At 38.6% G+C, this 23289-nt stretch overlaps 1 protein-coding gene across 5 annotated transcripts in view; it reads right to left on the bottom strand.

The window, feature by feature from the left end:
- tns1a (tensin 1a) overlaps nt 1-23289 on the bottom strand; it is a 71722-nt gene that overhangs the window by 15429 nt on the left and 33004 nt on the right. For all 5 annotated transcript variants that reach the window (XM_007567576.2, XM_016679414.1, XM_007567578.2 and 2 more), the window contains 14 exons: nt 18442-18480; nt 17388-17429; nt 14907-14956; nt 13338-13500; nt 13206-13256; nt 12969-13091; nt 12007-12071; nt 11475-11558; nt 9579-9691; nt 9437-9497; nt 9250-9325; nt 9045-9174; nt 7544-7609; nt 7329-7454 (listed from right to left, as the gene is read on the bottom strand). In XM_007567576.2, the coding sequence (XP_007567638.1) occupies nt 7329-7454; nt 7544-7609; nt 9045-9174; nt 9250-9325; nt 9437-9497; nt 9579-9691; nt 11475-11558; nt 12007-12071; nt 12969-13091; nt 13206-13256; nt 13338-13500; nt 14907-14956; nt 17388-17429; nt 18442-18480 (1189 nt within the window). The remainder of the gene's footprint in view (nt 1-7328; nt 7455-7543; nt 7610-9044; nt 9175-9249; nt 9326-9436; nt 9498-9578; nt 9692-11474; nt 11559-12006; nt 12072-12968; nt 13092-13205; nt 13257-13337; nt 13501-14906; nt 14957-17387; nt 17430-18441; nt 18481-23289) is intronic.

Here is a 23289-nt window from a genome sequence, read left to right as displayed (position 1 = left end):
TATATATATATATATATGTGCACACACATGCATATAAACACATATATACATATGCAAATATATACATTAATAAAAGGAGTGCTTGTAACAATTATATCAAGTCAAAATGGGTCCATGTGGTAGATCTAAATCCCTGTTAGGAGGATATATATGAGCTATAGTTGTTTTATTGGATTTGGTGTTTGATTTTATGCATGCCTGCACGCTTATAAATGCATACGAACACCCATATGTTCACAGGATATATCCTGTGAGCATTGTCCTAAGAAAACCATTTGCCCTTTAAAACTCACCAAGACTTTTAAGTTGTGACAAGTTCAGCCAAATTACTTTTTAGACATCAATTGGACCAGCAGAAAATCTATAAACCATTAAACTTTGGAAAATCTTAAACTACTTTGTTATTTAAATTGAAGCTTTCCTTTTTTGGAATCACTTCATGATGGTGTAGTTCTGCCAAATAGCCAGATACTTTTTTGCCATATTAATTATTATTAGCTACTTGAGCATGTAATATTTAGCCATGTGTTCTTTGGTTAAACAAAACAATGAATTGCTTTAATTTTAATTTCATGTTGTAGCTGAAACAAAATATATGCAATGATTTACAATAGCTGTCTAAAACAGTTTGTTAATCTGCATCTGTATTGATGTGCTTATTAGTTACATTGTAATTAGCCATGTGCTAACTAGCCTCTTGACTAATAATATATATTTTTTTCTTGTTAGTTCATATTTGCTCCAATACTGTTCTATAATTATGTGCCATGGTGTTAAAGACAGTTTGGTGTCACGGTACTCTTCGCCTTTATGCTAGTTAACCACATGCTAATTAGCCTTGAGTGAGCGTACCTCTTCAATAAAAATGTGAGAAATTTTCAGTTTTTTTATATTGCTTGTTATCATTGGTCATTTTTAATTGTTCACTATAGCGATTAAAAAAAGCTTGACAATTAGGCATTAATGACTGATCAAATGATTAATGTGCAAGTGAGTCACATTGTAATCAGTCAAGTGTTAACTAGCTTCTTTGGTTTAAGAGAAGAAATGTGTTTTTTCTCCTAATATTTGTCCATCATTGTCCATTATTGCTGCCATATCACTGGGTCACTGGGTTGACTTCAGTTCTGAGAAACATCTCAGTCGATTCCTGTAAACATGATACATAAGTCAATTTCAGTAATCTGAGCAAAGACCTTACATTAAAAAAAAAAAAAAACTATGTACAAAAAAGCTACTAATAATCTCTTAATCTTTACTTTTGTTGGCACAGCCAGAAAGAGACATTCCTGTGAAGGATGAGGTGACAGCCCATCAGTAAAAAAGGTGTCATGGCCGCCGTATCGGTGGCTGGCACAAGGACAACTTCTGCAGTTTTATATTTGCAATGTCTGCCTCTCAGTGTATCTGTCACCATCCAGCTGTCACGGTATGCAGTGACGTGATGCTACTCTGTCTGAGTCTGTCTCCGAGATTGCTTTCAGGATGATGTCACCAATCTGTCCATCCATCCGCCTGTCTGTCTGTCACCTGAGTGGGTGTCATAGAAAACCTATCTGTCTGTCACTAACTGTGACTTCCAGCCATGTTGGATTCCCAGAAAATCATGAGATGCAATAAATTTTAGAGAAAAATGTGCATCAAACTTATTGCATATGATAAAAGACTAAATGGAGCCAGACGGGATCATGTGAGGTCTGCATGTCTGCCCCCTGTAGGTTCTGTTGGCTCCCGACTGGAGTCATTTTTTCCCTTATGCATCTGTCCATCCATTCATCTGTCTTTCACTCACAAGGATCAGTCGCCTGTCAAAACACTGCATCTGCTTGCTGTCTACCTACATGTCGAATTCTCTGGCAGCTTTGAAGAACCAAATTTACCCCCAAGATAAAGACTTCTACTGCCCTCTTTAGGTATTCAACACCTGGTAAAAATAGCTATAGGGAACACCAAATGTACCCTGAAGCTTCCTTCAGGTAGAAATCTGATTATCGGAATAAGATTTACATTTTACAGGAAAAAAGACATTAATTAGGATAGAATTACTTGAGTATACACCAGAAGCAATTCAATTTATCGTTAAATGTAACTTTATTTGTAACTATGGTCAATACATGAACCTTATTTAGACGTCACTCATTGTTTCATCTGTATGCAGCTCATCTGGACGCTCGTATCTGTGTCTGTTTGGACATCATTTAACCCTTTCACCTTCACTGAAAAACAATTCTTGATGTGTGAAAAGCTTTAAAATGGTTTGATATTTTCTTGTTTTAGTTTACAGCAACTGGTTTTCACCAAATCACTGTTGTCACATTTTTTAGGACCCCAATTATTCTTCTAAAATAAATAAATAAATAAGAAATAAGATAAATGTGCAACTGAAGTATTTTTTTTGTCTTTAATACTTTAAGATAATTACTCGTGCCAGATCTGTTCATCTCGCTCCAAAATGGGAACGACAGAAAGATTTGTGTTGATTCTGATTAGGCAAGTAGTTATTTCACATATCTATAGTTAGAGCAATATTTCACATTTTTAAGCAGCAAATAAATGCTTAAAAAAAGAAACTGCATTTGGAACAAACGCTGGGTCTATGTGCACAGTCAAAACAATATTTAAAAAAAAAAAAAAAACAAACAAAAAAAAACAACAACAACAACAAAAAAAACATCACTGGGAACCAGTGATGGTTTCCGCCAGTTTTACCAGGCGGAACCAGAACATGTTGGAGGTTATGCATTATTTTCATTTAACAATAAGTTTTCTTTAAGCAAGCTCTACTAAAACATGTCCACATTACTGGTGCTGAACTAGAACCAATTTAGGTGGATTGTAAGCCTTGTCAAAAACAATAAAAGAAAAAAATAGCTCAGTGGTTCCGATAAAAATCTCTTCCATTTTTCCACCACAAACTATCATGATTGCAGAAAATGGAAAATATATGAAATGTATCTATTAGACGCAACATCCAACGCATTCCAACACGACTTCATGGGACAAAACGACAAACGGAGCGGCAGCAGGGCAGCGCGGCAGGATGCAGACATGCAGTAATGACAAGGAGGAAGTTGGCAGGATTTGTGGGGTTGATATGAACCTGTAGCTGGAACTCCCAGTGCTGCCAGCAGCAGGAGAGCCAACTAGAAACATTACGGACTCGGCTTTTATGGATAAACTCAATTTAATGAATAGACCTTTACTGATTAAATGCAGACACGTCATTTCCTTGCAATCGACTCAATCGCACTGCACCGCATCTCACATTTTTCCCTGTTCTTCCACAGACTCAGCTCCTCGCCTCTCTCCCTGTCCTGATGCCCAAGGTCTCTGCACGCACCAATCAGCGCCTCTAATAGTTTTGGCGTACCCAAATTGCAGCCTGCTCATAAAATGTTCCACACTCAAATTGGTTGCTCCATGACTCATTTGGTACTGTATGGGTGCCAAACACACAGGATGCAGCGTTGCCAAGGAAACATGATAAACAGACATGCAGGCTCCAGACTGAGCAGAAAGTTGAAATGCAGTGTTTCTTTAAAAAAAATATAATCTAACTTTTTATTTTACATAATTTTATTGCACGTTTATGTAAGCAGCCAATTAAATTCCCAAAATATGAGTTATGTTACACTCACCAGAAAGTCCTGCTGTTCAGCGCCACTTCATGATTTCTTCCAAATCGTATTTTTTGAAAAATATCCCAAAACTTCAAAATCACATTAAAACAATGTCCTCACTTACAAGACAAAACTTCGGAATAGTGATACGTTTTCCCCTTGGAGCCTCTCTGTCCCTCGTCCCTCTCTGTCTGTCTGTGTCTGTCTGTCTCTGGGCAGTTATTCCAGACATGTTTGAGGGCTCAGCCCCAGCCAAATATGGGCGGAGGGCGGTAAACAAGGAGGCACAGTCTGCCTGCACCGTCACTGATCTACTGTACATTACACACAAGTTTGTATTTGGACCTTGAATTGACATCCGTTCATTTCTGTAACTGCATTTACACATAACCCTAACCATTACCAGTAACTTTAAGTTAAATATGATTAATATCATAAATCTAAATTTTACCTCTTACCCTAAAATTAGAACAGATCAGGATGGAGACCAAGGCCACATCCAAATCTTTCTTAAACTTTCAATATTTTTAACAACATTGGAAGTTGTTAGAAATATAAATGAAGAATAAAAATTAAAAGTACCTTTTAATGACTACATCTACAAGGAAGATCATAGTCAAAGATAATGTTGTTTGGACAATAGAGTCTAAGATGGAATTGTTCTGTCAAGTCAAGTTTTTTAGTGTATAACGTTTCAGCAATGAGGCAGTTCAGAGTCCTTTGTGTGACAAAAACATAACATAATTAAACAAAATTACATTACTGAGGCAAAATTAAGAAAATGAAAAAGTTGACATGCAGACTAGAATTATAGCAGCTCTAAGCAGTTCCTTTAGCCTTAATTTAAAGGAAGTCACTGTTTCATCTGTTTTCCAGTTTTCCAGAAGTTTGTGGTTTATAGAAGCTGAATGCTGATTCTCCATGTTTGATTCTGGTTTTAGATGTTGAGCAGAACCAGAACCAGAAGACCTGAGAGATCTGGAAGGTTGATCCAACAACAGCAGATTTTTTCGCCGTTCAGTGATTTATAAACCAACAGATTTACATATTTTAAAGTCTGTTCTCCGAGCTGCAGGGAGCCGGTGGGAGGACTTTAGACCAGCCTTGTGTTCCTTCCAGAGGATGACCCAGTTTGTCTGTTTTGAAGCTGATTTGTTGGTGTTGGTAGTAAACAAGCCCCTCCGAGGCGCAAGCAGTGGCCTTTTGACCCCTCTGAAACTCCAGGCTGGCAGCTGCTGCCAAACTACAGGACTGCCTTTGAAGCGATGGAAACACACAAACTGCATTGCATGCACACACACTTCAACAGGAAATCACTGCAAAAGATAAGTGATTAAATTTATCAACTGGGAAAGATTGTTTTCCATCACTGCTGTGGAATTGTTTAAAATCAGTCACTCTGGAAGATTATGATTCAAGTTATTTACCATAATAAATAAAATATTTTTAAAACTGCCTTTTGGGATTTAGATTAGTTTGATGAGCTGAAACATTGAAATGTGACGAAACAGAAGATATCTATAACCAGACAAAAACTCTGTGCGCTTTAGAAACCACTCTGACTCCTAGACGTTAAATGCTAATGTTAATGCTAAAGCTAACAGGCAAAAAAGGATTTCTCCTCAAAATTCAACAGCAGTTATAATGTGATCCTGGAAAGTCCACTGAGCTGAAATGTTATGCTCCCCAACCATGCAGACACGTTAAAGTTCCTCATCTTTCAGGGTCCGTTCATATAGAACCTCGCAGGATGAAACATACATTTAGCACCTGCACAAATAAGCAGGTCTAGATTCTGTAAGTGAAGCCTGATAGCTGTCCTCTGAGCGGTAGCTTGTAAAAATAGGCCTCTCTGTTCGTTAGCCCAGCATAGCAGAAAAAAATATCCAACTAGGAAAAAAACTAAACTGATGAAGAGCTTAGTTATTTCTGAGAACACTGCAGCCCCCTCTGCTGGGACGGAACTGGGAATCCTGGTGATTCCCATTGACCTTCTTTGCAACATGGCAGCAACCTCAACAGCTCCCTGGGGACATGCATGAAAATGAAATGGGTCTTTGAAAGCTGCTGAAAATGAAACAAATAGCGTCTTCATAAAGAAGGGGAACGCGGTGCAGGAAGGTTGGGAAAGGCTGCCAAGTCCAGCTCTACTGAGACTCACAAGTCCTCCTGTCTGAGCCGATTTTTATGGAAGTAATCATGGAGCTCATCATCACTGAAAGGAGCCCAGGGACCTGGTGAGATCATCAGATGTTAAGTGATGGCAGGAAAGTCTTCTTTACATTGCATTACTCAGTTAAAATCTACGGAAGGCCATTTCTGCCAACGTTAAGAATAAAACGTTGTGCTTTTAGCTGCTGTCACCGCGGCAGGTTTTCTACCAGCTTTGCAAATAAACTCAACTTCTGTAATACGGAGAGCATTTGTGGAAAATGATTTCTCCATCTCTATCTCCATCCCATTTTGTCCAGTATTGTTGTTCTGTCACACGATATTTTACATGCAAAATCAAACATAAACATATTCAAACACAGAAACATTTTTAAATACACTGGAGTTTACAGTTTCGTGGTGAAGAAATGTGTTGAACTACAATTTTTATTTAACATATCAACTCTTCCAATGACAAACGGCTGCATCCTAAGTACACAACAGAGCATTACAGCAGACCCTTCCTCCCACTGTAGAACCATCAATAAATATTTACATCCCTGTAAATACTTTTAAATACCATTTCTTCTGTCACCGCACATTTGTTTTTTGCACCTTTTTTTTCTTTTTCATATATTGTTAATAGTCTGTTTTTTAATACTCAAATGCAAAATATTTATATTTTGATATTTATTTTCATATTCATGAAAATAAATATCAATCTGCTCAGTTGCAGATCTCAAGTAAGCCCTTTCTGATGACTGCATGGTATTTTTATTATTACATATTATTAATTCCATTATTATTTCAAACCTCGTTTAATACACAGTTTTAAAACTTTTTGATTTTTTGTGTGACTCTACATACCTTGATGCTGCTACTGCACCTGAACTTCCCAAATGTGACAATGAAATATGTTTCTATTCTATTCTGTTCTATATCTGGTTTGCCACTAGAGGGCTCTGTTCATGAAGAAGTTGCAGAACTCAGAGCCACATGGAGCTTCCAGGTATATCATCAACTTTCTCTCCAACATATTTAGTTTCTATTTAAATTCTAAAACTCCCGACGGAAACATTAGCCGTGAGCTCAGCAGCTCGTTGGAGTTGATCCTAGTAGGTGTTTCAGTTTACAACAGTCCCCCCACCCGGGGGGTTAGCTTGTTGCAGGGTGACTGACGCCCCCCTATTTCTGCAGTGGCTATTTAAAGAGCTCAATGACAGGACAGAGGAGGACAAGCAGGGGGTGTGAAGCTTCACAGGCAACAAAAATCTGGAGCTGGTTTCTGTTGCTTCTTTTCTTTGTGATAAGTTTTTGCTTTTTAGTTTTAATCATAATAATAATAATAATTTGGTTTTAGGCACATACTTACTCCCTTCTGAGGGGGCTGAATGAAGCTTTCAGGACAGATTCTGAATTGACAAACCTTTGGTTTCAAGTATTTGCTAAAATATATACATGATCTACTATCTTATGGAAACTAATAATTAAATTGAATTATAAAGCTGAGGACTTTGAGACAGAAAATGTCCATGTATGGAATGTGTGAGGACATACCGTTCTCTGTGTCCACTGCGTCCTCACTGGGATGGCTGAAGCTCTCGTATGAGTCCCAGCGGATCAGGGGGTCCTGGGTGTTGTAGTCCACAGAAACACTTGGCCCATTCTCCAAGTGGTCCAAACCTAGTGTACGAAATTTAAAAAGCATTTTTAGTTGAATTATCTCTTGATGGGTAAACCGGGCATTCAAAGTGGTTAGGAAGTTGGAGTACCTCTGATTTTTTCTGGTCCGTAGGAGAAAACAAACTCCACCTTCCCGTACTCTGGGAACCTTTCATCTGTACAAACACACAGCAGAGGGCAACATGCATCTTTGCCTAGAACTGCATGAAAGTTAATAACACTGGTGAAGTATGACCCTAATTGATTCAGAACATCTTAGGACATAAAGAGCCAAACGCTTCTCGATCACCAGGACGTGTCGTCAAATGTTCTGTGGACATTTTAGGTCTGAGTTCAGTCAGACATGTTGGTAGCGGTGCGCTGGTCTGGTCTGGTCTGGTCTGGCCTGCTGCTTCATGACCTGAACCTCTTGGCCAAATGGAGTGTCCTATTTAAAGACGGATCTTAAATCTGTGATCAAAAACTCAAATCAAATGTGGCTCAATATAGACAATTATTTAAATAAAAGTTGGCTAAATTTCCGGCATAGTGATATAAAACATTCACTAGTTATGTTTCCATCAAATAGTCACACGAATTTTGAGCAAACTTTTGAAATGTCACAAGAAATTCAAATTGTGTTTTCCATCTTCTAGTTTAGAGTGAATCAGTCAGGCTATGAAACGTGGAATTTCATCAGATGCTGGTGCTACACATGGCTGTAATAAACAGGATGTAGATGTTGGATGACACGGCAGAAACATAAAGGTTATGAACAACATGGTAGATAAATTGATTGTGAGATATAAAATGTGACATGGCAGAAAATGACTGCTTTTCCTCTCCAGATAAATATACAATTAGACTTAAAGGTTGTCTTTTAATTTAGCTGCACTGAAGGGGAAAAACATAAGCTGTAATTACATAACCATTCTTTTTATCTTCATCTTTATGATTTCTTTATTCAAAAGAACAGTTTGTTTGGTTCCATTAAAATCCTAATAAATCCTAAATACAGAAGAAAAAAACATGTGTCTTCATAAGATCCTTATTTTGTTTTGTCCTAAAAACAATTAGCATTAAAATGTCCATGCTTTGCTAATGTTATCTTAATTTGAAGCTATTGTTCATTACAGACAATTATCATATTGATATGTAGAAATAGTTTTTATAAATTTTCTATGTAAAATTTGATTAAAATTGCATATCTAAATTATTTTTATTGAAAATGTAAGAAGAAATAATGTCAAAACATTTGAGAAAGAATGTAAAAAAATATAAATCTTAATCATTTATTTCAAACTAAACTGGAAGAATTTTAATTTAAAATTTATTATACATAAATAAATAGCATTGCATAATTTTAATGAAAATTGTAAAGCCAAATAAAATCACTTATACTTTATGGAACAATTAGCTTTTCAATAGTACAGTTTGACCAGCAGAGGGCACTGTTGATTATTAAACTCTAGGCATCCTGTCTTCTGCAGTCAGACAAAATTAAGCCTTTGACTTTGATCTTTATGTCCAAATGTCTTTTTTTAACATGCAAAGAGAAATTATTTTATGACTCATGCATATAATTTCACTATTAATAACAGATAATAACACCTTTGAAGGTCTCATCGAGCTCCGCCTTCCCAAAAACGACCCCAAGGTCGTGGATGGCACAGGTGTGGAACTGGACCCTGAACACCACATCTCTGGTTGGGTTCCTGTACCTCTTATGGTAACACTTCAGCTACAAAGAACAGAATATGAATTGTTACAACATATGGAATAGAACAATATAAGTATAAACAGATTGCAGTCCTACCAGGATGTCTCCTTTCAGAAGCAGCCCAGGTTCTATGGTGATGCAGATACTGGTGTTGCTGTCTCCCTGCACATTGCTGCCAAAGCCAAAGACAGTAAAGCTCTTTCAGTTGGGAATCACATCAAGTATTAGTTTCTCTGCAGTCTCAAAGCCAAACCACACTGAACTGGAAGAAAAGTTTCCATACTAGATTCCGGATGTGTAGACTGGCTGCATCGCCTGGTAGATCTTCAGGAACGGCCGGCATCCTGTCAGGAAACAGCAACAAGACGAATGAGACATGGTGACAAGCTGCGTCTCTCCTGCAGACCTTTGGCTGGGAAACTCACCGCCTTTGGATTCAAAGTTGGGTATGCCGTGCATGATGACATGATGCAGGAAGAGCGGCTTGTTGTTGATCTTGATGTGTCCAGACAGGAGGCCGTTGAAGTACTGCACATACCTGCAGACATACCATGGGCATCCTCAGTCTGCCCCAAGGCTCCACGCAGCTCCCCGTCTCCACTCACAGTAGGTGGTGGTTTTAAATGGGGTCAGTTTTATAGGCAGCTGCCCAGGGCAACATTGAGAAACCAATTTTATATATTCCAGTAAAAATGTGTAAATATATAAGAAAAAAAAACCACCAAAAAAACTAAATTGGACTCAAGACTTTAGAAACACCATTGTCTCAGTGGCTCAGAGGCCAAAACACAATTTTCAGATATTAACTATCTTCCCTCCATGTTTTAGGTTCTTCCCTATATCAGTTGGATTACCTTTTAAATTCTAACCCGGTTTCAGTCTCAGTATGACGTAGCTTTATTCTCTTTAGGATCCGATGGAATAGACGGATGTGTACGGAGGGCTGCTAGGTGTCTGTTGAGTTAGTATAGTCTGGTTGTTAATGATGCTAATAATGATTGTATCAAAGGTAACCTTGACCTCCAGGTCTCCATGTACACACATCCTCCTTGTTCTCCTGTCAGTGACCAGATGTTGTGGTTTCTGGAATGTTCAATTAGCCTGACCCGAGATGTCATGGAAGCAGCTAGACGAAGAGCGAAGGAGCCACAGCTATAATATGATGGTTATTTATTTTTACCCAAAATATCGGTGAAACAAAGATGCAATTTAGATGTTTATGGATCATCGAGCAAAATCAATGCTCTTTTCCAGAAAAGGTGGACTTTTCTGGAAGAGAGCAGAAAAAAGTCCACCTTCTTTGTTTTTCCTTTAGGATAATTTTTGTAGGTTGGTCACTCCTGGGCAGGTTCCCCACTGTTCTGTGTTCTTTCTCCATTAGAGGATAATGGTTCTCATCAGTCTCATCAGTGGTGGGTAGACTTCTGCGAATGCACTAATAGTGGCACTAATATTTAATTTAGCGCGTTAGCACTTTTGCTAACTTTGAAAACGTTGAGAGCAATATACTATGTCATAACACATGCTGTGACATTGACACAGGCAATTTGAATTTAACTTTCAGTGCTTTAGCATTAGCTTTCACCAAATACCATGTAGCACTTTTTTAATTAGTGGAACTAATAGTTATGATTAGTGCTTTAGGGTTAGCACAGCTAACTTTTTGTCTGGTTAATTGGTTCTCATTGTGGTTCCATCTGAAAGAACTTTCTAATACTTTCCAGAGTGACAAATATCAACAACTAAAATGTAATTCAAAGATATGTATGCAATTTCATTTGCATAGGTAATTTGATTATTATGCAATTCAAATAATATACTTTATGTATTTGAAAGAAATACACTCTTTATTAATTTAATATAACTATACTTTAATAATACTAATTGCATAAACCTAAGGAGAATGTAATTAAATAAAAGAGCTTTATTCCACTGATGAACATGAATCATGTAAGGTTTATTTAATAGGTTTGCATTAAACTTATCTAAAAAGAAAAAGTAAAAGAAATTTTGTCATGTAATAAAATTACATAAACCGTAAAAATATATTTGATTTCATAATTCCTCAGTTTACTCAGGTTATCTTGGTATGAAAACAACATTTTGTTGAGGATGAAAAACGTTTAAATATAAAAAAAAAGTGCTAAAAGTGGTGAAATAACTTTTTCTTGGTTGTTTCTACAGTGAAAAAAAAATTCAAACTGCTTTCAGGATTTGCAGGATGTCTCATTCTGCTGATCTAAGGGTGTCTTCGTGTTAACTCTTCAGTGGAATTAATTATAAAAAGTAGTTATAGAAAAGGAAGGGAGTTAATAATTTACCTTCTCTGTGACGGCTGACCGCCAGGAAGAGCTTTGTCCTCGTAGAATCGCCTCATGGCGAACCGGTCGAGCGCCTGGTCAGCACTGCATGGCATGAAATCACACAGATGTAATTATTCTAAATTTAAATTCAGAATCTTCCCTTTTGTTCTTATAAGACAAGCAAAAATCTTTTCACAACTTTATAAAAAATATCCCTTGGCTTTAAGTCCTCCTGGCTGGGGCCCGTTTTATAACATCTGGTTGCATTAAACATGGATGACATTTTTCCTCCACAATGCCAGGAAAATAAACTAGCTAGGACGGACTGCTAAGCTAAAATATCACATCGGTGTTTAATATTCAAAACCTTCGTTTGATGGATTGTTACTCCTGTCCTCACATCACTTGAAAAAAAGGGGGTTTGGAAGATCAAAGTACTCAAATAACAGTTTTTCCAACAGCGACAGCCTTAAATCTTTTACCGTAGCATTGTGAACTTTAAACAGAAGCTTAGAAAGTAACAAAGGTGCAGTGGTAACATGTTGCGTACCTTGCAGATATGTTGCTGTAGTGCATATACGCAGCCACTACTACGCCTGTTCGACCTCGATTCCCCTGCAAAACCACAGAACACACAAGAAGACGGAGTTAAAGTGAAGTTCATGTTGGAAATACTGGAACAACTTCCTGAAAGTTCAGAGAAGAATTACAATGAACGTGAATGAGAGAGGGAGCGTGTGAGTTTCCTGCACTCTGAGGGGACTTAGAGGAAAACTATAAATCTTAGAACACATCCAGACACACCAACTGAAAGGAAAGGGAAATATCTACAATTTGATGTATAAATTATTTGTGTAGTATTAAAGGTATGACAGTGAGAAGAGTTTGTTCCCCCAAAAATCTGCAGTGTAGAAAATGGGCTTGGCAGGAAACTTGATGATGTCACACCAGGCAGGAAGCAGTGTGTTTGAGGTGTTGACTTAAAGTACATCTACAGGTGTCCCTTCATCTCTGTTTGATGTTTTCAATTAACCAATTAGAAGCTTTCAAAGCCAGTTACCAAATCATTTAGTTATCTTAGAAAGCAATAAGATAACTCTGATCATCCAGACAGCTAGCTAATAAAACAATAAACACTTTTTTTAATTGTAGCTGATCTAAAACAGAAGTTTATTCAGATCTCAAAAATGGTTTAAAACAAATCTATTTTTTAAATGAGTGTTTTATTTTCAATAATACATTTTTTTTTCTAAACATTGTTCGAAAGTTATTCTGATTTAATGTCAGAAAAAAAAATTCTGCAGTTCATGTAAGTTAAGTAAAATTGATTCTAAAGGGATATGCAAGGTAATGATATAATAAATTCATGAAAATGTCTGAATTTAAAAAAAATATGTATTCATAATTTTTTTATGAATATAAACATTCATAATTTTTTTAATGAATTTATTTTCTAGCTTCCTTGTATTTTCACAGTTTTCTTCCTATTCTAATCCCTGAGTGTTTGGTCACCTTGTTGTGCAGCAGCACGACGTTGCGCTGGTCTCCGCTCAGCCACGTGTCCATGGCTTTGCACATGCTGCAGATCTTGTCCAGTGCCGGAGCATGATGATCTGGCCAGCCGAACTCCAGAACCTGAGCCGGATCAATCAGAAATCATTCAGAAAGCATGAGCCCGTTTCACTTTTCACATTTCACTTCACTCCTCTCAAAAGCACGGCCTCTGCTTCCACCAAACAGTGTTCGTACCTTGTGGTTTAACTTGGTTAAGTCGTTCCGCTGCTCGCTCAAGTTGAGCACCTGAGGTGAATGAGACAAGAATGACACATTAAAGCGATTCAGCTCAGCAGAGAACAGGTTCTGGGCTTGGACTCGTCTCACCAGGTAGTGTTCGCCGTGCTTGGACTGCAGCATGGTGGCCACCTCTTTGAGGTTGTTGGTGTAGCTGCGCTCATCGGCCGCGGCGGGGAAGGAGAGGGAGATGATCCTCTCAGTGATGTAGACCAGGTCCACCTCATAGCTCTCCTCCATGGCCTGAAGCACGCTGTGTGGCAGAGACACAGACATCTAATCTCAGTTGCTGCGACATCTTTGGGGAAAATCCTCCATTCCTCTTGGGAACGGATGACAAACATCCACTTGATCAAATCTAAACTCCCACAGCTCAGCCATGTGCTTCTTGGAAAGGCTACGGTTTACATTCCTGCACGGACTGTTGACACAACCTCTGCTGATAGCATGCAGCCTCTTCCACTGAGCAGAAATGCTTTAATGACCGGTGGGCATGAGAAGAAACATCTAGGAGGCATCCTAGCTAGACCATGGCGGTGGAAGATCCCTGCCTGTTTAGCCCCAAGTCCTGCTGAAACGCATAACAACGCTTTTTCAGTTTTCACAGAGAGGTGATCAGATTTTGCAAAAAAAGTTTGGATACTTCGGAGACTTTCTAAAAAAGGCTTTTAGAAAAGAAACAGACCCACAGTAGCACATATACTCTGCCATGCTTACCAGTTAGCATGTAGATATTGCTAGTAACTGTGTTGCAATTGCTTATAAAATGGTGCAAATTTGAATTACAAAAATAAATCTGCTAAATGGAAACATGTCAATTCCGACCTGTGGTGATTAGGATTTATCCACACTTTTTTCTGATTAAAATCAGGTGGATTTTGATGTTATTTCTAGTTGCAGGCCTCTTGGACCATGTTGTGCAGCGTGGATCCTCCAGAGCTCACAGCGTCGCTCAGTTCATCAACAGCTGAGTTTGTTATTTGAACGGTTTGAAATTTGAGCTCTTGCCGACTACAATTAGATTTTTAAAAAATGTATCCATATTTGACCATTAGGTTTGATTATGGTATCATTTCAGATTTCTTTTTCAGATTTTTATTTCAAATTTAACAAAATATGTTGCAAATGATTTATTATTATTCACACTTTTTGTTTTTTAAGCTGGTCTCAGCCTTTCCTTGTTCAAAGTTCAGTGGTTACTATGGCAATTTGGTGAAACAATCTCCCTCATCCAGGAGGCATGAGGGAGACCAGGTCCACCTCATAGACCTGGTCTACGAGGTCTATGAGGTATATTTTATATATTTCATATATATATTAACCTTAACAGGAAAGGTTAAAATATAGCATATTAACCTTTCCTGTTAATATGCTATATTTATTTGCCATAGTTCCAGTTGTTTTATTACTCTGACTATGATGAGGGCACGTTTAGGTGAGTTTTGTTCTAATTTCCTGAAGATAAACACAGCTGCCTTACTTAATTACCATGCTCTCAGGTATTTCCTATTTGAAGAGAAGGAAAAGCTTACTCTACAAATAGTCTTATGTCATATTCACACCACAGGAAGGAAAAAGTGCAGTTAATTATTAAATGTTGAAAAATTGTTAGAAGCAGGCGCTGGAATATGCTGGACAACATGTATATAGAATATTTACCCTGACTGCTTTCTCCGAATCTCCACACTTTTGCAGGACCTCGTAGATCCCTAAGGGAAACAGAAGGACAGAAGAGAAAAGATTCATCTGCAAACATCATGTTGTGTCACCTGGTGATTATATGTACTAACAGCCTGCCACAGATTGGTAGGGAAGAGGCAATAAACAGTCAAAACTGGAACAAAGAACCATGAAAACATGAAGTCTCAGAAATATTAAGCATTAAATGTAATGATGCAGGAAGTTGTTTGAAAAAATAAATAAATAAAATATCCAGCTGAGAAAAAAGTGAAAAAAATCCCTAAAATTTGAACAACTAGGCCATTGCACTATCTTCAAAAATTACAGCATCTGAAACAAACATAACTGGTTGAATGCATTAATTCAGCTCTGTCATATTAAAGCCTGGCTGCCAGTGCAGCTAAAAGCTGCATGGTGAGCAGTGGTGATGCTGTCTGATTGACGTTAATTCGGACAAAAAAAAAAAAATGCTATCATCATTAAATAGTTTATTGAAATTTTATAAATGGATGGATGGATGGATGGATGGATGGATGGATGGATGGATGGATGGATGGATGGATGGATGGATGGATGGATGGATGGATGGAGTCACCATCCATCCAACCAACCAAATATATCAATCTATTAATCTATCTATGTAATCCAGATGTGTCAAACTCAAGGCCCTAGGGCCAAATCTGGCCCACCGTAGTTATTTCTATAGAGGGATGTGTAAATAAAACCTTTAACATAACAGTGTTATCAATAAAATAAAGCAGTTTTTATCTCTCCAGTCTTTCGCAAATCCACAATCATGGAAAATCAACAAATTCCCGCGTGTTTTCGCGATAATGCTTAATTGTGATTTTACTACAGAATTTCCACCAAAATAGTCTAAAACATTGGGTTTATGTGATGCTAACTCCCACCCGCAGGTAGCAATTATTAACAAACAGTTAATAACTGTTTGCAGCAGCATTTACTGCAAATACTGCAAGATATTTTGGAAATATTTGTAAATTAGCTCCACAAATAAGTGATTTTGATTGCCAAAATAAATTAAAAAAACAATCACAAAATCCTGGAGGAACCGATCAGTTTCAAAACAGGTTCAATATTATTTAATTTTAATACTTATCGAATCCAGACACAGCTATTTATTAATACTTTTGCAGTTTTATCAGGACATTCTGGTGCAACCGGCCCTTTCCTGATCTTAATATGGGCCCAAATTGGAAATAAGTGACACCCTTGATCTAACCCATCTACGGGGGCTAAGCGGTGGATCCTGGGAGCTGAGGGCCTCATGCATGCCAGAACCTCCACTGATTCAGCCAGTCTTGATTAGTGGTAATTTGATACATCATGCTGCATTTCGTCTCCTGCCTTCTCTGTCTTTGCTTCGCATTTATTTGAACTTTTCTTCCCTCCTTTTTGGTAGATATTCCCCTTCAACTCCATATTCCATCTGAATTACGCCTCAGTGTGGAGAAACTGATTAAGAATGCTGAGAATGTGAGAGGAAAAGCCAGCAACCCAATGTTTTCCCTGTCTGATGAGTTTCGTTTTGGTCGACAGCGTCTGGAATTAGAGTCTGGGTCATCTGGCCTCAGTGGAGCCACCATGGTCACGACGGGCCGTTTCAGCACCAAACCGCCATGGACACATCCTGCAGAAACGAACCCAACAAAACCTCCACCTTCTCCACAGACATACCCCCCACACCACCCCCCACCCCCCGGGAGGAATGATCTGATACTTTGAATGAAAAACCGAGCATATATGGGAAGAAATATCAAAATGAATCTGAGCTTCTTTTTGAGAGAAAATGAAAGTCACCATCTGTAAATTCCTGTTGCTGAGAATGCAAGAAAGAAGATAATTACAGAGTCTTTTTTTATTGTTATTATTATTATTCTGCAGAATTCTGTGTGAGTTCCTATAAAAGCTGGTGAACAAAGGGAACCATCTGTGTTTATATTGCTGCTCTGAGTCATTGTTGATCTAATTATTCGGGTAACATCTGACACAAACGCTGACTCGTGAGAAACCAAGGCAGAGAAAGCGAGGGATGTGAGATATCAGCGCCACTTTCATGTCTGTTTGCTCTACTCTGGAGAAAAAAAGGTGAAGAAAATTGCGTTTTAACAAATGTTCCGTTTTTTTCTGCCTTCTGCTTTAAATAAACAGTTTTCCTTCCACATTTGCAGCACTTCTCATGGAAACAAAGATCAGGAAAACACCTCAGGTCATGTCAGAAATGAGCATTTATTTAATATCTGGATAGATTTAAAAGAGTTTTAAACCTGATAAATTTCTCCAACAGGAAGACTTAGGTCAGACCAGAGGAACTGGATGGAAGGACGGATGCCAATCATTCAAGCCATGTGTTCAAATAAACACAGGTTTTGGATAATACTTGTTCCACAGATCAGAGTTGCACTAAGAGCAGGAGCATTAATGAATGAAAAGACTTACCGGAGTATCTACATGCTTTAGCGGCAGCTGTGGAGTGGGAGGCTGCAGAGACAGAGGAAGGGTCAGCAGATTACTGACTTTATTTCACCACAAGGAACAAACAACATGTTCAGGTTAAAAAAGAAAAGAAGAAAAAAAAATTAATGGAATTAGAATAAAAAATTCAAAAGGGCCATTTCTTGTTGCTGAACTTTGGTCATCCAATTCCTATCTAATGTTAAAGATGAAGAACAGAAAACATAACTTTTCATGCTAAAAGCTTAGAAATTGGAAGAGTAATGAATCTGCTGGTCTTCCATTCACCGTCCACCATTTGCTGAGCTTACATTTTTTGTGGAAGAGAAGGAAAACTTCAATTTAAAGCTCATTAAAATGAAAATGAGTCAAGAATTTGCGCCACAGAGCATAAATCATTTTCTGCAACCCTTAGGAAACAGAAAAAAAAATTGCTCTGGCTGAAGCTCATCTTCCTCCACCTGTAGTTTGGTGTTGAAGTTCCTTCAGACACTTGGAACTAATGAGGATGTGTCTTTTTAGAGAAGAGTTCGCCCCCCTCTATTGCTTCCCTGAGCATCTACCCATATGACCAGTTTTAAAAGCCTACACTCTTTCAAATATGAAGGTCTTCATCATAATTGGTGGACTAAATCTGTTTTCATTGTAGATGACTATCAACTGATCTTTAAAGTTTTTCATATCTAAGTTTTAGTAGGAATGACAGTCCCAAGTCTCTGGTGTTTTTTATTCATTTTTTGTGTCCCTTATGTGTCAAAATCATAGATCATAATCATTCCAATATCTTCATATTCATCTCTGCCCACATCCCGACCACTTTCATCACCTCTGAAGCTGAACACACTTTGTACACTTCAGTCTGAGCAGACAGGAGGAAGCGCTCAAGCTTATAGACGCCGACCTTTGACCCATTTGAACTACAATTCCAGGAAGTCCTTTCCTGGATTAGTGTAGAGGATTTCAAGACCAGTAACTGTCTGAAAATTTTCTCAAAGATCTCAGGATTGGTGATGAACTCGTGCTGGGGCTTCATACTCACCGGCTCACAGCTGGTCGCTGTCTGACATGATGTAGTGACCTGAAGATGAAAAGATAGCTGATGAGTGAGGAGAGCAGGAGCGCAATGACAAGTCACAGAAACAGCCAACAGTGAAAACATAAGCTTAACACAACAGCACCAGTGGACATTTCTGTTTATTTTCTCAGCATAAATCACATTCATTCGCTTTAATTTCACTCTATAATCCTGCCTTGATTTTCCACGGCCCCCCATACAGCTCTGTGCCCTTTAGAGGGGGCTTCCAGCCTCGCTTTAAAAGCTATTATTGTGAGGAAAACAAACAGGGCTGAAGCAAAACCAGCTGCCTACAGATCTCTAAAGCAAGCCTCCATATGTCAACTTTGTTGCTTCAATCTGTTTCGCACTAATTATTAGGTAACTTTATGGCTTTAAATCTGTCCATTTTACTATGTTGGCTTCATTTATTTTATATGGAAAAATTTTTCTCTTTTTTTTTCTTTCCAGACCCAAATGGAAGCAGGTAATGATGCTCCGGATACAGAAAAGCCTTTATTAACAGAGAATCTGTAGCTGAAGTGAGTAACATTAGCTACAGGCGAAAGGAAGAAACATTAAACAAGACAATAGCTAAAACCTAACCTTCATCTGTAAGCAACTCGCATAGAAAGTCTATCTTCTACATGAGGATAGAAAAATTGCAACCAATTTAAGGCTGTCAACATTAATGCGATTAATCTAAAACGTTTAACTACATAATGCAGATTAATCTAATATTTTGACCTAAAAGTCTCACTCCTGCAGAGGGTTGCCTAGTTCACAGTGTGGTGTGGCACTACTGTGGAGTCACAAAAGCAAGTGAAAATATGAGAGAGGAGAGTCAGACTGGTGAGCGGCAAATTTCACTTTAAAAAACGCAGTCTGATCCCAAGATGACAACTCCTGTCTCAGAATTTAAATGCAGAACATTTTTGATTCATCCAGGTTTTTATTTCTTCAAGACATTGGGACTTATGGATTTGATATAGTCGAGTACCATCAGCACAACTGTGGAAATAATCCCATGCCATCTGGAAGCATACATAGTTAAAAGAATTGGCCTAAGCACTGAACCCTGTGGTACTCCACGATTATGGTTCTTGTCAAAACACTTTGCTGTCCGCCACAAATTTTGAGTCCAGCGGAAAGTGGGAGTGAGTTCAACTGGCAGGCAGGAAGCTGTTCCTGTCAGTGAAAGATTTGCTAGGTATAACAACATGTGTCTGTTAGTAAGTATGTAGGTACCTCACAAAGAATATATAAAGTACACCCAACCTATGCAGTATCGCACATGCAATACACAAAAATGGGGGTTTTGAGTGTGTTTCCACTTCTACTATGTTCATTGTACAAGCTAGCACTAGCTAGCAAGCTAATTTGCTAGGGCGGTATGGTAAGAGTTTAAAACTCTTGTGCGACAAAATTAGAATTAGTTATGGCCTTTTTATTGATTTCTGTCATCTGGAAAATTATCTGAGAGATAATTATAATAGTTAGAGTCATAACTTTAATGCTACTGATTAGTAGCCAACACCATGAGTTTAACAGTAAGTGATATAAAGCCAATATTTAAAGGACAGAGTATGTGATAACTTAAAGCTTGAATACCAAAAATACAAAAACATTTTTAAAGCAAAGCCTTTCTTGGTCTCCCTGGTCTGCATCCTTCTCCAACAGCTGCTCTTTTTGTGGTGTACTCTTGTATGTTTTGTTCTCTTTTTTGCAACCACTGTCCTTTCTCTGCTGTGTTTTGCTGCATAGCAAGTTTTCTGTAAACAGCAGTGTAGAACTCCCAACAAATGAGGCTAAATGGCACACACACACACACACACACACACTACTGTGTGAAGTCACAAGCCAGTTCTTGTTGCTAGGAAAAGTATCACTTGTACCCTAATTTTACTGTCACCTCTAAATTAGCAGGGTGTTGATTTCCTGATGTTGCAATGCAACATGACGCATCTTTTAATAGCAGCCCGGCCATCACCGGCCCATTTGGATGTCAGAAAAGTTTTCTTACATTACCCACGCAAGTAAGTGGCTCCTAATAGTCTGGATCTCCCCCTGCGCATAAAATCACTGATTATAGAGCACAAACAAGTATTCTATGGCAACTTATAGCTACCATCTGATTGCATTTACTTAAGTGTGTACAGATAAACACGCACAGGGGAAGTTCATAAGAGAAACAGAGTTAAGTAGGAGCCTATAACACCTGGTATCCCATCATGCTGTGAGCTGACAGCAATTTACAACCATAGGGATGAGAACGCGCTATCAACGGAAAGCAGGCACGGCCAGGAAGGAAGCTGCTGTAATTATTTACTGTGGGAAAACAAAGAGCTCATTGACTTTGCAATCAAAGTTATCAACAGTACCAGTAGCTGGATAAGAAGCAATCACACCCATAGCATGTTGACCTGCAAAACTTAAGAGTCGGTCGACAAGTCGTCGCTGGTGTGCGGCTTGCTCTAAAGGAACAAATATCAGAAACAGTACGAGAAGGTGATGAAGATAAAAGGGATCCAAGGAAAGAGTGGTACCTTTCTACAGATTTCTGCTACTTGACAAAACCTGGCTCTATCTGCAATCAGAGCAATGGTAACCTGGAGTTTTTCAGCCACAAACACTCCAGGAGGGTCTGACCTGAAACAACTGCTGGATGTACGAAAAAACAATTTATGTCCACTGCTTAGTATGGTGGATCATCTGTGATGCTGTGGGTCTGTCTCTTCCTCAGGATGTAAGACCTGGTCTAAACCGTACAGAAAACCTTTGGAAGAAATCAAAGAGAAGAGGGCAAAAGAGAGTTCCCAAGACTCTGGACTATCCAGACAGACTGTGCAAAGAGCAAAGGTCAAAGGTCCAGTACTAAAATAATTTGAGACTTTTTTTCCCCCACATCTTTACCAGATGTCCAAACAAGAGTGGAGGAAACTGTAGTGTTTTTCAAGGAGACTGCATAAAGGTGTGCACTCATGTGAAACATGGCACCTAATGAGTGTCTGTGTGTTTTAACAGATTTGAACATATTCATAATTAATATCACTTACAACAATATTGAACTATTTAGGAAATATAAGTCTATAAAACATGCGGCAACATGCTCAGTCCTGGTTGTCCAAGGAATTTCACTACCAGCAACAGGATATGTTTAACTTTCTAAGGAAGCTTGTTAGGAGGAAACCATTGGTCTCTTCATAAGATGTGGCGGTCAGGTTACAGTTTGCCAGAGAGAAAGCAGACACCGATCAGGACTGGAATAAAATTCCTTGGACAGATAAGAGAGAAACTGAATGATCTGTAAACCATTACAAAGGTTAGGTTTGGTATAAAGCAGCTACTGCCTTCCAGGACAAGAACCGTACAGTGCCTGTGAGGCATGGAGCTGAAAGTGTCATGGTTTGGGGATGATTTCCTTCAGCTCGACCTGGCTGAGCTGAACACCACCATAGAAACCACAATTATTTAGTGTGCCAGAAGTTGGTTAAGGAAAAAGAAAGGAAAAAGTCGTTTGCAACATGGTAAGTGACTAAAACATACCTGGGAACCCCTCGAACCTCTGACAGCTGTTCAGACATCAGTCTGAGACATTTCAGACTGATGTCAGACACTGGTAGAAGGGAACAGGAGCTTCTCATGAAGGGTATTTCAGCCAAACAGGATTGGACCTGTACGGCGTCTTACAGGTCCAATGTGTTGTGAAGCTCTGACTGAATCTTACTGTGATATTTTGAACTAAAGATTTTCTAGAATTTTCTATCTTCTTGTGAACATCTTGTAAGTAGAGACGACATTCTTTTCTGTCGAGATGTAAAAAAAAAAAAAAAAACTTGTACAAGTCATGTCAGAACCTGAGCAGACAGAACACTAAACTCAGTCACTTTAAGGACTGTGAGGACTTTCCATAATTACTTCCCAGCCAGTCAGGAGTGTATAGTGACTAGCAGACCACAAACAGGGAGCTTATGCTCTCATTGGGTCACAAGGGGTGTCTGAAAAGGAATAAAACAAGAGGTCAAAGGAAACACCCAAGGGGGGCTTCTGGAATCTTAGACTGGATAAGAGGCCCCATTAGGGGCCAAACAGAGGAGAGTTAAGGCCGGTCATTGTTCAATGCTAAAGGTCAAGTCTCTCAGGTGAGATTCTTTCTACTTTAGTGCTTTTCATATAGAGGTTCAGGATCACCAAGTATGAAAAGAGTTTAAATGATTTCAGAAAGGACAATCTAATATGTGCGTTTCAGCAACATTTGTCTTCATTTGGGGTTTTCTAAGATATTCTCTACCTAACATTTAGGTTTTAACTCCAAAGCTGTGGTGTTCCAAGACATTTCTTGCCCTCTTGACCTGCTAGCTCAACCGTTACTGTGATCTTAGCACATCAACATGACCCTAGCTGATGGGAGAAAACATGCGTTTGCCACCGTGCATAAATCATCTCACGGGTTCCACTAAATAAGCCCGCCGTTGGTCCGACCGCACTAAGAATTCCTCAGGCGCTCCTTTCTGCCCACACAAGAGCTGCTACCACACTGATGGCGGCGAGCCCAAGGAAGAAAATTCTTCTCTTTCTAAACGCGGGGCCAAATAAGGACTGAAGCTCAACCGGGTCCGCTGTGCAGGGATTTATACATTGACTGGGTTTCTGTTTTACTTGGAGGTCTTTGCAAATTTGGCGGAGTGCGTGTTCTTTTCCATCTTGACACGATGTTAAACATGCAATACATGTTTGAGATATTAATGTTACAGAAAAAGGCAGTTTCAGTGATTGCTTATAGATTTGATTTTCCTCAATCTAGGAGCAAAATACTCAATTAATGCTGATAGA

This window comes from Poecilia formosa, unplaced genomic scaffold, assembly GCF_000485575.1.
Source record: "Poecilia formosa unplaced genomic scaffold, Poecilia_formosa-5.1.2 Scaffold210, whole genome shotgun sequence".
NCBI lineage: Eukaryota > Metazoa > Chordata > Actinopteri > Cyprinodontiformes > Poeciliidae > Poecilia > Poecilia formosa.
Note: the sequence above shows the minus strand (reverse complement) of the source record. Positions and strands in the feature narration are given on the sequence as shown.